The 14,167-nt window shown below is 41.4% G+C and overlaps 1 protein-coding gene across 1 annotated transcript in view; it reads right to left on the reverse strand.

Moving 5' to 3' along the window:
- Positions 1-2,902: 2,902 nt before the first annotated feature.
- Positions 2,903-14,167, reverse strand: part of top3b (DNA topoisomerase III beta) — a 55,302-nt gene continuing 44,037 nt past the window's right edge. The window contains exon 18 of the mRNA XM_084360187.1: positions 2,903-3,296. Within this exon, the coding sequence (XP_084216313.1) occupies positions 3,021-3,296 (276 nt within the window). The 3' untranslated portion in view covers positions 2,903-3,020. The remainder of the gene's footprint in view (positions 3,297-14,167) is intronic.

Here is a 14,167-nt window from a genome sequence, read left to right on the forward strand (position 1 = left end):
TGGCTTGTAGCACAAATAGCATTCCCGTTTGTCATTGCTACATGACGAGTCGGAAGAACATGGACGCCATCAGGGCAGTAGCAGGCTAGTCATTGTTATTGTTATTGTTATTATTAGCTACATTAGCCTCTTTAGCAAACCAGCTCGAAAACAAAACTTTACATTGTATTGCACGCACAGCAAGACCGTGCAATGCATAAATTGGTGACCGGATTAAAGCAGCAATGTAATCAAGTGTGTAAGAGCATTTAAAATCTAAATTTAAAACGACCAACGTGGTACAAATACAAAGAAAATACATCAATTACGGGCGCAGCCATCTTTGTTTGTCCAGTCGTTTGTCTATCCTCACTCTACTCGGTGTACTCTCAGGAGCACCGAGTCGGATAGTGGATATTCCGACCAAAAGGGGGTGTGCCTCGGTGAAATGTCGCGAGACAGCTGCGAGATTTCCCACTTTGCAACTCGGGCGAGTGGTCTCCCATGTAACTGGAATGCAGCCTTATCCCCTACACACACGCAGCACCTGGGAAGCCGGCTCACTGTGTGTAGTGACGCACAAGCGCGGCGATTTACCGTTATGGTCTGAAAGGCACAGGCGAAAGCAAAGACGGCATATTGGGGGACAGAAATATCGTCTCTGATACGGGATTGCTGTGTGTGACCTGTAATGTTTTCTTACCTGGTTACTAGGCAGTGTTGGGGAAGCTACTTTGCAAGCGTAGCTTGTAAAACTACATGTAGTTCAGCCTGGCAGTAGTTTGAACAAACTACATTTCTACCCCTGGAGAAATGTAGTTTGTAAAACTACTGCTAAAAAAAGTAGCTTTAGCAACTACTTATACTCATTATACTCATTTAACTCAGTGTTAAATACATCAACATATGGTATATATGAAACAAAATATAATAGCCTACAAAAAATTCACATGCCAGCAGAAATATGCCTCTCAACTCAAGTTTTATTTTTTAAAGAACAAAAGCTGACATTTTTGGTCAACATCACAGGAACTTCAGAGGCACTAACACTTAGGCACTAGAACTAGATGCCAGGGCAGAATCGCTTGTTGACACGACACATGAGCAGTCTCTCAAAGTTTTTATCAGACAGCCAGTTCCGTTTGGCACTAAAAACATCTTTACCAACACTAAAAAGCATCTATATCCAACATGTACAAGCTCAAATATGGCCATGGTTGGGCTGGCGCGTTGGGGGCGCATCGGGGGTAGCGGGAGGGTTGTCCATGACGTGCTTGTGCCATATGAGCACTGCCTTCCTTGGCATAAAGACCCACCCACTCTGTGAAGCATTTGAGTGCTGCCAGGGCAAGCCAATCAGAGGCAGCGTTGGCTTAGCATGTCATGACATGTTTCATACTTTTTTTCAAAGAAAAATAAAATAAAATTTATTCTTTTTATTAAAAAAATATTTCATGTTATTGGCCAAAATTGTAGTTTGTAAATTAAGTAGTTTAACTACAAAAAATGACCCAAAAAGTAGTTGAAATACTTGGTGCAGCACAAAACATGAATGTAGTTTAACTACCAGCAAGTTACAGCAAATTGTAGTTAAGCTATGTAGTTCAACTACATGTAGTTTAAGTCTCCCCAACACTGTTACTAGGAAACGAGCCATGTCAGCATCTGTTTTCAGTCCCAATTCAAGTTGAAGCTGCCTCCATGAGTCGAACGCGTATCTGATGTGTATTCAGGTGCCAGCCCGGCTTTGTTCGTAATTTCGTTTCGACTCAAGAACATGCCGCTGATAAAACCTTTGTTTTCTTCTTAGTATGACTTTTTAGTGGACTTTGTGTGGTGTTGGGTCGTTTGCTGGCCGTAGCAGAATCCATTACTACCCAAACACTAGTTTGGGTCCACCGCGCTTGTCTTCTTCCCGTATCCAAGGACGCGCATTCAGCGTCATCTGACGTCACGTCCGCAAGACTGCGCGGGAAATTCGGACACTGAATTGCAGTACATTATGCAGCACACAGCCTGTTCAAGGCAATGGAGAGATACGTGGGTGTGCTCATTCTTTTTGGTTTTGAACGCTTCATCACCCATTAGCATTAAAAAACTTAAAATGCATGTTTATTTTTTCACAAATCCTGCCCCAAGTTTCTTTAACTAATTAATAATCCAAAGGAAAAAATCACAAAAACACTTTAAAGTCATGAAAATTCATTCAGATTTAGCAATTTGATGATGCATCCACCTTAATTATTAAAAAGTATCAGTATCGGTATCTGCGATACTGGCCCTGTATTTACTTGGTATTGGATCGATACCAAATCTTGCAGTATAGCACACCACTACCGTCTACTGCCAAGGAACCGAAGAACCACACCCACATTTATGTGTTTCTATATGGCATGATTTCACACACAAAATAGGAAATGAAGACAGAAAAAAGTAAATAAAATATGATTAGCGACAAAGGCTTATCATGCTATCAATAAAGGCTACAAGAAAGAGGAAACTGAAATACTTATTTGATAGGGCTGCAACCCATTTAAGCAGTTGATTAATCTGCTGATTATTTTCTCTAAATCTCTTTACCAACTAAATGTAAGAAAAATGTGTATGGATTGCATGGATTGAAAAACTTATATCGGAGAGTTTAGACTAAATGTAATTATTTGTCCTGGAAATGTAAAATTAAACTTATTGCATGCCAACTTACTAAACGTTGCATTGACCTTCATACAAATGGAGCAGTTGTGTCTTGTTATGGCATGGTACAAGTTTATGTTAAAAAGCTGTGTATGTGTGCTAGCAAGTGTGGCACTGCAAAAACAATTTGGACTGGATTATTTCTACATAGTTTTGTTGTAAACAGTATTTACAAGTTGACAACATATATTAACTCTTTTTTTAAAATGGTGAAGAAACACACAGCAAATGTCTTTTAATACCTATTTTACTAAGCAATTAATTAAGCACATGTAAAAAGAGAAATCCCTTTAATGACATATTCATACTACGTGTCCAGCACTAACAGGGCACACTAAACACAGATTCTATACAAAGTAAGCTGCCAAGGCAGCCATTTTGTCTTTAGGTTTTTTAGGATTGCCACGGCGTCCCCTGCCTCGTCCCCTTCCTCCTCGTCTAGCCCCCCCACCCCTAGGGTGCCTCATGGTTGCATGTTTGAGCTCCACCAGATCCTGGAAGACTGGATCACAGAAAACACAGCCGGTGTGTTGGGTCTCACCGACAGGAAGTGGAGTACGAGTCTTGTTGAAGTCCACTGCAACGAGAGAGGCGTCACAGGCATCACAGCTCTCCTGAGCAACCTACAAGAGGAGAAAGGGTCCTTAGAGTCAGCATAGAGGATCAAGAGAAATTGTAAGAGCTGACAAAATGACAAAACCTTAAGGAAAAAAACAAGATATATTAGAAACAGGGGAGGGGGAATAATGAGCTGAGTTGACATCACCCCGCAGTTGACAGTGGAGCTTTGGGTAACTGAATCTTCTAGAAAGTGTTCAAAATCATGTTGAGGAGATGAGGACTGAGGACACTTCAGAGAAAGGAATATGCTCGGTGCTATGTATAAGTGATTTAAAGGAGACAAATTATGCTAATTTTCTGGTTCATTATTTATTTTTGTGTTACGACTACAATAGGTTTACATACTTTGGTGCTCAAAAAACATTCCGTTTTCTCAAACTTTCCAGTGCTGCAGCACTGTATTCCCCCTCTGTCTGAAAAGCTGTGTTTTAGCTCCTGTCTCTTTAAGGCCCTTTTCAACAACATACTATGCACTGTATTTGGTTTATACATACTGTAGTTCCCTTGTCAACATAAGTATATCTATCAGTGTTATTTCCAATCAGTAATGGTCTCCCATCAAATCAAAGATCTTTTTTCCAATTTTCTCTCGAAGAAAAAGGTCTTCATGGCAGGGCACAATGACCACACTTTGACTACGCCCCTCCTCTATTCCCCTCAGCCCACCATTCTCACAGGGATGGACTGATACCTAGACCAGGTAGAAGTCACTCCCCGAACACCCCTCTCTGCTCTCTTTGAGAGGCTGGTTCTACAGCACCTAAGGCCCCTGGTATGTGACTGCCCGGACCCGCTGCAGTTTGCCTACATGGCTGACATTGGTGTGGAAGATGCCATCATCTCCCTGCTTGACCGAGCGTACACACACCTGGAGAAGCCTCGGACCACTGTCAGGATCATGTTCTGGTCGGACAACACTGATGCCCGTTACAGGAAAGGACAGAGCAGGCTGTTCTTTCTAAGGAGGCTCAGCTCCTTCAATGTGTACACTAGGCTACTACAGATCTCCCACCAGTCTGTGATGGCCAGTGTTATGGTCCTCCATACCATCAGTCATCAGAATGCACCTCAGCCTCCGGTCCCTCCTAATCCACTAAGACTCATATCACACACGACTTACAGTTAATGACAGATATTGCACCTGTATATACACAAACTGCCTGTATGAGTGTATACTTTGCTACTACTGTATGTTTAGCTTCGGAAGTTTTTGCACATCGCAAATTTACATGAACATTGCACAGGTATATGTACACAGATCCATCTAGTGTATATAGCATTTCTATTCTATTGTACTTTATCTACACTGCAAAAAAAAAAAAAAAATAAGTAAGGGAACACTTAATCATCACAGTACAACACCAAGTCAGTTAAACTTTAGGGATATAAATCTGTCCATTTAGGAAGCACAAATGATTGTGAATCAGGTTCAGTTTTCTGCTTTGGTGCAAATAAAAGTGACAACAGGTACAATGGAGAGGCAAAAGCAAGACAACCCCAAAAAAGGGAATGGAGGTGACCAGGCATGTGGTGACCTCAGATAATTCCTCTTCCATTCTCCATCCTGACTGATTCTTCTCTCGTTTTGTGTTCTGCTAGTGACCTTGTCACTACTGGTAGCATGAGGCAGTACACAGAACAGGAGGAGCACTACCAGAGCCCTACAAAATGACCTCCAGCAGGCTACTGATGTGCATGTTTCTGACCAAACTGTCAGAAACAGACTCCATAAGGGTGGCATGAGGGCCCGATGTCCTCTAGTGGGACCTGTGCTCACAGCCCAGCACCGAGCAGCTCGATTGGCATTCACGACAGATCACCAAAATTGGCAGGTCGTTCTCTCCACAGATGAGAGCAGGTTCACACTGAGCACATGTTACAGGCGTGAAAGAGTCTGGAAACATCATCCAGCATGACCCGTTTGGCAGTGGGTCAGTGATGTTCTGGACAGGCATACCCTTGGAGGGTCGCATAGACCTCCATGTCATAGCCAATGGTACCCTCACTGCGGTCAGGTACCAGGATTAAATCCTCAGAGTAATTGCCAGACCCTACGCTGGTGCAGTGGGCCTTGGGTTCCTCCTGGTGCAGGAAAATCCCCGGCCTCATGCGGCCAGAGTGTGTAGGCAGTTCCTGGATGACGAAGGCATTGATGCCATTGACTGGCACTCTCATTCCCCTGACCTAAATCCAATTGAGCACCTATGGGATGTTATGTATCAGAGCATCTGATGCCCTGATTTAGGTCTGGGAGGAGATCCCACAGGACACCATCCGCCGACTCATCAGGAGCATGCCCAGATGTTGTCATGCATTCAGGCATGCGGGGGCCATACACACTACTGAGTCACATTATGAGTTGCAGTGATAAAATTCACGCAAGTTGGATCAGCCTGTGACTTTGGTTTCCATTGACCATTGTTACGTCATTTTGTTCTCAACAAATTATACAATGTACATCTGTAAAGATTTTCAACTTGAATAATTTGTTCATCAAGATCTGATGTGTGATTAAAGTGTTCCCTTAATTTTTTGAGCAGTGTATATGCTCCAAATGAGGACAAGCCATGGTTCATACGTATGATCTTCTCCACAATGCGACAGCACAGCTCTGGAATTTTACTGCTAGGATGGGATTTTAATTATGTCCATACATACAGTATGGATAGACAACCTGCTTCAAAAACTCCACTTCTAGAGTTCCCTTATTTTTTTTTTAATATTCTTTTTTCTATTCTATTTTATACTCCTACCTCGTGCTGCTACTTTTTGTATTGTATTGCATTGTTTGCGCACTGCTTGTTCCCTTTTGCTGCTGTGCCAAATTGAATTTCTCCTACGGGGGATCAATAAAGGTACATCTCATCTTATCTTGTGTTTTAAAGCAACATAATGTAGAAATTGGACTTTTGTGCGATTTGGCACCCCTTACAATTTCTGACTGCAGTTTTCCTAGGTCTGTTACAATTTGTCTGACGTAATGTAGGTACCAACTACAAAAAAAACTGATTACATCATAACAATGTTGTGTCTTGAAAAATTGTATCTTGAAGTTAAGATTTATGTAATGCTGTGATCATACACTCTCAGTGAGGGGCAGAGTGATTGTAAACCTCCTATTTGTAATAGCCTCGTATTTGCGCTTATAGTGAAGTGTAATAATTATTCCACAAACACCTTTCAGTTGTAAAAATATCAGCCAACACAAACCTTAAATCAATATTTCCCCATTGAGCGCTGTGCCATCATTCCCTGTCTATTTGGTAACTTACTGGAATAAGTATTACACTTCACTATAAGCGCAAATACGAGGCTATTACAAAAACAGGTTTATGAAAACGCTCATGAGAAGTTTTGTGAGCACGTTTTCATAAACATTCAAACCAGCAGTGTTACTCCCGTACTTGCACTTCCGTATTTAAGCTTATTGTTAAGTGTAATAATTATGAACACCTTTCAATTAAATCAATATTTCCCCATTGAGCGCTGTGCCATCATCACATTCCCTGTCCTGGAGCGCAGTGGAGTTTTCCTAGGTCTGTTACAGCCACCCTTCACCACTGACGATTTCCACAAACTCATGCAGAAGATTACTTTGTTGGAAACCAAAATCCACAGATTAGAAGTTAATGTGGAGGTTAACGGACTGTGTGGAAATGAAACCACTCTTCCTTTCAGCGGACAAGAGAACGCTAACACACAGCTACCTAGCACTGATAAGAAACGGGAGAGCTGTGATCTCCGCAGTAAATCTTCACATGGAAGTCCTCCCTGGAACACTCTTGGGGCAAAGCCAAAGAAGAATTCTGCTCCTTGGAACATGGATGGAAGAATAACAGGAAGAACCGTCCACCCGGAGATCTCTGATGCTACCGGCTGGCCAGCACTACCATCCTCTTCCTCCTCTACTCCAATGCAGAGCAGGACACAGCCGTGGTCAGTTGCTAAAGGAAAGACCAACAGCAAACATCCCGTACAACAAACTGTCAAAATGCAAAACAGATTTGCCCCACTATGCCGAGATTCTGCATCTCCATCTGATGACCTGTACCACTCACCGCCACAGAGAAGTGTAAGGTCTGAACGTAAATCAGAAGCTAACAGGCCGCAGGCAAAGCTAACGACTGGGCCCCAAACTCTGATTGTGGGAGATGCCAATGTTAAAGATGTGAGATTCATGTGCGGTGAAAACATGAAGGTTCTCTGTTTTCCAAAGGATATGGTTCCTGACATGACAGCGAGAATCCCTGGTATTGTTGCAGCAAATCCAACTGTCAAAAAGATCATTTTGCATACGGGGATGAATGATATTGTGTAGCAGCAGTCTGAAATGCTCAAACAAGATTTTACTGATCTGTTGAACACAGTCAGCTCCCTGGATGTTGAGGTTTTGATCAGTGGCCCCCTTCCACCAGTCAGAAGAGGTGCTGAGAGATTCAGCAGATTGATGGCACTAAACACATGGCTTTGCAAAGAATGTAATGTCCATTCTATGCACTTTTTGGACAACTTCAATTTCTTTTGGGACCGCAGACATCTTTTTAAGCAAGATGGACTCTTCCTAAATAGGTCAGGAGTCAAACTGTTTATGTCCAACATATCTTTCTGCCTGCGTCACCAATCTGTTCCCTCCACCAAGGACAAGAGGCAAGACAAGCTGAAACAAACAGGAGATAATCACGAAGGAAACCAAGCACAACCCCCAGCTGAAGTGAGCTCCACTCATGACAGACGTCAGGACAAACAGGAGGAGGATTCTCTCTGTGAGGTTCCACTGTCTACACCATCCCAAACCCCACCCAGTTCACCATCTACTGTGGGCATGTTGTCGCCTTCGTCCCCCCTCATGGAGTTCACTGACCAAATGAACAAGCTGGTCATCGCTGGGACATAGTTTACCCCTCGCCCTACTGCAATTTTCTCTCCTCTCATTCCCCTGAAACACCCTCAGCCTTCGGTAAAGTTAAATGTATTAAATGTCAGTTTATTAGCATGTAAATCATTTTTAATTAATGATTACATTGTACAGAACCACCTTGACTTTATGTTCTTAACTGAAACCTGGTTGGGCCAAGATAACTGTGCAGCAGTTCTTATTGAATCAACGCCTCCTAACTTCAGTTTCATGAGTGAAGCTAGAGTGGATAAGAAAGGAGGTGGAGTCGCCATTTTGTTTAATGAAACTTTCCAATGCATGAAAATGTCGTATGGTAACTTCAACTCCTTTGAATACATTGCTGCTCAGTTGAGAGTCTCCTGTCGTGCAGTATTACTAACCATCTACAGGCCCCCGAGATACAATGCACTGTTTTTTGATGATTTTTCCAAATTACTGTCTATTATCTGCATTGAGTTTGACTGTGTGGTTATAGTGGGTGATTTTAACATTCATGTTGATAATGTGAAAGATGGATGTGCAAAAGAACTCTTAAATACTCTGGATATCTTTGGACTTTCTCAGCATGTGACAGATCCAACACATAACAAGGGCCACATTTTAGATCTAGTTATTTCCAAGGGTCTAAACATCTCTGATGTTGTGGTGAGTGATGTTGCTCTTTCTGATCATTACTGTGTTCAGTTTAAAATGACCATCCCTGCAAATTATAGCAAAGGAGAAGCAGAGGTGATAAAAAAGTGGTCTATTAACAATAGCACCGGTGCACTATTCACATTCGCATCATTTTACATCATCACCAACTCTGCCCTCAGACTCTGTCGATGACCTTGTTGATAACTTCAGCTCCAATGTTATAACTGTTATGGATGCCATTGCTCCGATTAGGCCAAAGTTATATCTGGAAGAAAAAAGTCACCATGGAGGAACGCCACTCTGGTGAAAGCTCAAAAAAGAGTGTGTAGGCAGGCTGAACGCAGATGGCGAAAAACCAAACTCCAGGTACATTATGACATTTATAAAGAGTCTTCACATCTATAACCAAGAATTCAAAAAGGCAAGGCAGTCTTTTTTCTCTGAAATTATTAAAAATGACACCAACAATGCCCGCACCCTATTCACTCTTGTCGACAGACTGACAAACCCCTCAGTATCTGTTCCTCTTGAACTGCTGTCCAACAAATCGTGCAATGACTTTGCAGCCTTTTTTACAGATAAAATTCAGAGGATAAGACAAACAGTAAGTGGCTCCTTCTCAGGAAACTTGGTTATGTCACCAGTTCCTCCTCAATCTTCTAGACATCTAGAAAAGTTTCAACTCGTAGAGCATGCATCTCTGACAGTAACAGTTAAGAATTTAAAATCCACGACCTGCTGCCTTGATATGCTGCCTACAAATTTGTTGAAAAATGTTTTTAATTGTCTTGCACCAGAAATATTGAGGATAGTAAATACTTCTCTTTTAGCAGGACTATTTCCCAAGGCCTTGAAAACTGCAGTAATTAAACCTCTTTTAAAAAAGCCTAATCTGGATGCTTCAGTATTAAGTAACTACAGACCCATATCAAACCTTGCATTTTTGTCAAAGATCATTGAGAGAGTTGTTTATCAACAAATTCACTCTTTCTTGACCCAAAACAATCTCTTCAACAATTTCCAGTCTGGTTTTCGACCACACCACAGCACTGAAACTGCACTTATTAAGGTGTTAAATGATATACGCCTTAACACTGATGCATCAAAAACGTCAGTGTTGGCATTACTGGATCTTACTGCTGCATTTGACACAGTTGATCACAACATGTTGCCCGACAGACTAGAGAAGTGGGTCGGAGTTTCTGGTACGGTGCTAAACTGGCTCAAATCTTATTTAGAAGATCAAGACTTCTTTGTGTCGCTAGGTAATTGTGAATCTGAGCGAACAAAGATGACATGTGGAGTCCCCCAAGGCTCTATTCTCGGGCCACTTTTGTTTAATATCTATATGATCCCACTGGCCCAGATCATGGAGTATCATAACATCTCTTACCACTCATATGCTGATGACACACAGCTCTACATCACAGTGTCACCATATGACTACAGTCCATTACAGTCGCTGAGTGAATGTATCCAACAAGTGACTCAGTGGATGGGCCAGAACTTTCTCCAGCTCAATGCTGAAAAGACAGAAATCATTGTTTTTGGTCCCAAAAGCGCAAGGCTTGAGGTCAGTGGCCAACTTCACTCAATTACACTAAAAACCACTGACCAAGCCAGAAATCTGGGTGTAGTTATGGACTCAGACCTGAATTTTAACAGCCACATAAAGACTATCACTAAATCAGCCTATTATCATCTCAAAAACATTGCACGAATTAAAGGACTTCTGTCAAAACAAGACATGGAAAAACTAGTTCATGCATTTATTCTTAGTAGGTTGTATTATTGTAATGGCGTCTTTACAGGTCTCAGTAAAAAATCAATCAAGCAGCTGTAGCTCATCCAGAATGCTCCTGCCAGAGTCCTGACCAACAGCAGGAAAATGGACCATATCACACCTGTCCTTAAATCCCTGCACTGGCTCCCTGTGAGCCAAAGGATAGAGTTTAAAATCCTGTTACTGGTCTACAAATCACTAAATGGTCTTGGGCCTAAATACATGTCAGAGCTGCTGGTTGGGTATGAAGCACCCAGAGCCCTCAGGTCATCAGGGACAGGTCTACTCAGTGTCCCCAGGGTCAGAACCAAGCAGGGTGAAGCTGCATTTAGCTTCCATGGTCCTCACCTGTGGAATAAACTCCCTGAACACCTGAGATGTGCACAAACTGTTAGCTCATTTAAATCAGGGCTGAAAACATTACTGTTTACTGCAGCTTTCCTATAGTGTCAACTTCTACTTTGATATCTGCGGTTGTGTCAATTTTTACTGTTTTAATTATTTTAAATTCATAATTTAAAATAATTTGAATTTGAAAATGCTTTGAATTACACCGTGACTTTTATTCTCTCTGACTTTTATTTTCTTAATGTTTTGTTTTAATGTATTTTAAATGCTTTTAATGTAATTTTTCCATTTTAGCCTGCTTTCCTATTTCTTAACCTGTTTTAAAATGCTTTTAATGTAATTTTTATGCGCCTGTAAAGCACTTTGAGTTGCCTTGTGTCTGAATTGTGCTATACAAATAAACTTGCCTTGCCTTGCCTTGCCTAGTTTGTGTGTGAAATCGCTGCAGTGGATACGACTATCAGGTGCACTCGGTGCGGTCTGCCGCACAAAGCGCACTGGAGACAGCCTAGTCTCAGCACACACACTCTGCCTTCTCCAGTCAGTTCATCTGGATCATCCTCAACACCTGCGAATATGGATTGTATGATTTATGAGTGACAGCTCTCACAGAATCGTTACACTCCATATCCTCATTGTGAGTCCTGATCATGATGCAAGCTGAGTTCACCATAACTACACTTAAATGAATAAATAGTGTTCACCTATCAAACTTCCATTTTCAAACGATATCCCAGGCTGTGGGATACCACTGATTGTCGCGCATAATTTGGGCACGTGAAGAAAAAAAACGTAAAAGTTTCTCGTGCTCACAAGAAACTTTCTCGCGCTTACAAGAAAAGTATCTCGTGCTCTGACTCTGTTGAGAGGTGTTATAAAGTTTTGCTCATTCTAGAAGTGGGAGTTTTTGAAGCAGGTTCCTAGCAGTAAAATTCCAGAGCTGTGCTGTCACATTGTTGAGAAGATCATACGTATGAACCATGGCTTGTCCTCATTGGAGCATATACACAACTTATTCAAGTTTAAAATCTATGTACATTGTATCATTTGTTGAGAACAAATATGTAACAACAGTCAATGGAAACCAAAATCATCAACCCATTGAGAGGTGGATACAAAATCACACTAAATTTCAAAGTCAAAATTTGAAACACAGGCTGATCCAAATTGCGTGAATTTTATCACGGGATCTCATAATGTGACTCAGTAGTGTGTATGACCCCCGCGTGCCTAAATGCACTCCTGAAAACGTCTCGGCATGCTCCTGATGAGTCAGCGTATGGTGTCCTGTAGGATCCCGCCAGACGTGGATCAGGGCATCAGTGAGCTCTTTGACAGTCTGAAGTGGTACTTGGCATTGGACGCACCGATACATAGTGTTGCACGGTAAACCGATACCAGAAAGGTACCGCGGTACCCAGCCGTTAAAAACAATACTTTTTACGTTTTATTAGTATCGGTACTTTATGAACTTTGTGCGACAGCGGGGCAGCGTGTCTGTGTGTGCAGCTTCTCTCTGCTTCCTCACTGCCTGCAGCCAATGTGGGCGTGGTTTCACAGTGACAGACAGTCACAGAGCAGAGCGAGACAGACATGGCTGAAAGTGGCATGAGTGCTCCTGCCGACCGTCCTAGGCTTGTTGAAAAAGCAGACGCACGGAGCGAAATATGGAAATATTTCGCTTACGTTGCCGACAGTAAGGGCAAGCCCACGGACACCACAAAGCCCGTCTGTAAACGATGCTTTAAATCCGTAATGACCAAGGGAGCCAACACGTCCAACTTGGCGAAACATCTAGCTGACAGACATGCGGACTTGTTCAAAGAGTCCAAAGAGCAGGTTAGCAATAGATAACATAAGTATTCCCCGGATGTAAGTCAAGCAAGTTTTTTTTTTTGTGACAAGCGAACTTTTAGCACGAGGCAGTCAGGGGTAAAGCTAACTGTTTAACAGTCCGATATGGTTCCACATAACAAACATGTTCTGCTTTTCATATGTCCATGTTCTGTGACAAATCTTTTTATTTTTTAAACAGCTGCATAATCATTTCATTGTTGTTATAACAGGTTAAGTAGCTATAAAGCTCAGCAGCTTTTACAAATAAATAGATTTTTATTTTGACTTTTTACACGCTTGTTTTCCTGGCCAAGAACCTTAAATTGGCCAAAGAACTGTCCAGATAATAACGAACATGTTCTGGTTTTCATATGTCGATGTTCTGTGACAAATCTTTTTATTTTTATTTTTTAAACAGCTGCATAATCATTTCACTGTTGTTGCTATAAAGTAGCTATAAAGCTCAGCAGCTTTTACAAAAATATATATTTTTATTTTGACTTTTTAAGTTTAAGTGTTTTAATTAATAAAAAGAAATAAATAATTTTAAGTTCCACATTCTGTCATCTAATATTTTATTCCATTACTTTTGATGATGTTTTAGTTTTCCGCCGTGGTAAAGTTTCAGTATTGGTATCGAGATATTTTAGGCAGGTATCGTATCGAAGTCATAATTTTGGTATCGTGACAACACTACCGATACATCATGTCCCATAGATGCTCAATTGGATTTAGGTCAGGGGAACAAGAGGGCCAGTCAATGACATCAAAGCCTTCGTCATCCAGGAACTGCCCTCACACTCTGGCCACATGAGACCGGGCATTGTCCTGCACCAGGAGGAACCCAGGACCCACTGCACCAGCGTAAGGTCTGACAACCGGCCAATTCTGCTGTTCTCTCGCGAATGCCAGTCGAGCTGCATGGTGCTGGGCTGTGAGCACAGGTCCCACTAGAGGACGTTGAGCCTAGGGGTGGGGGAAAAAATCGATTCACATAAGAATCGCGAGTCTAATCATCCACGATTCTGAATCGATTCATAAACTTCAAAAATCAATTTAAAAAAAAAAATATATATATATATATATTTTTTTTTCTATTTTGAAAAATCACACAAAACACCAATTTGTGTTATTTGTGTACAGTTTATTTTTGTAACTTCTGGGAGAAAAAGGCAGCTGGCCTAAGCTTTTATTTAGGCAATTTTATTTATGCAAGTTATTTCTTGTACAGTAAGTAAGTTTTTATTCGTTTAGCATGTTACCTTTTTTTAATGTTTGCCTTTGTGTGATTACATCATTGGAACCAGTTTGTTTAAAAATCACATTATCTTATACAAACTGTATTGTTTTGATGCCATAATTTGCCTTAACAC

Source organism: Pagrus pagrus (assembly GCF_965226575.1).
Source record: "Pagrus pagrus genome assembly, chromosome: 8".
Classification (NCBI taxonomy): domain Eukaryota; kingdom Metazoa; phylum Chordata; class Actinopteri; order Spariformes; family Sparidae; genus Pagrus; species Pagrus pagrus.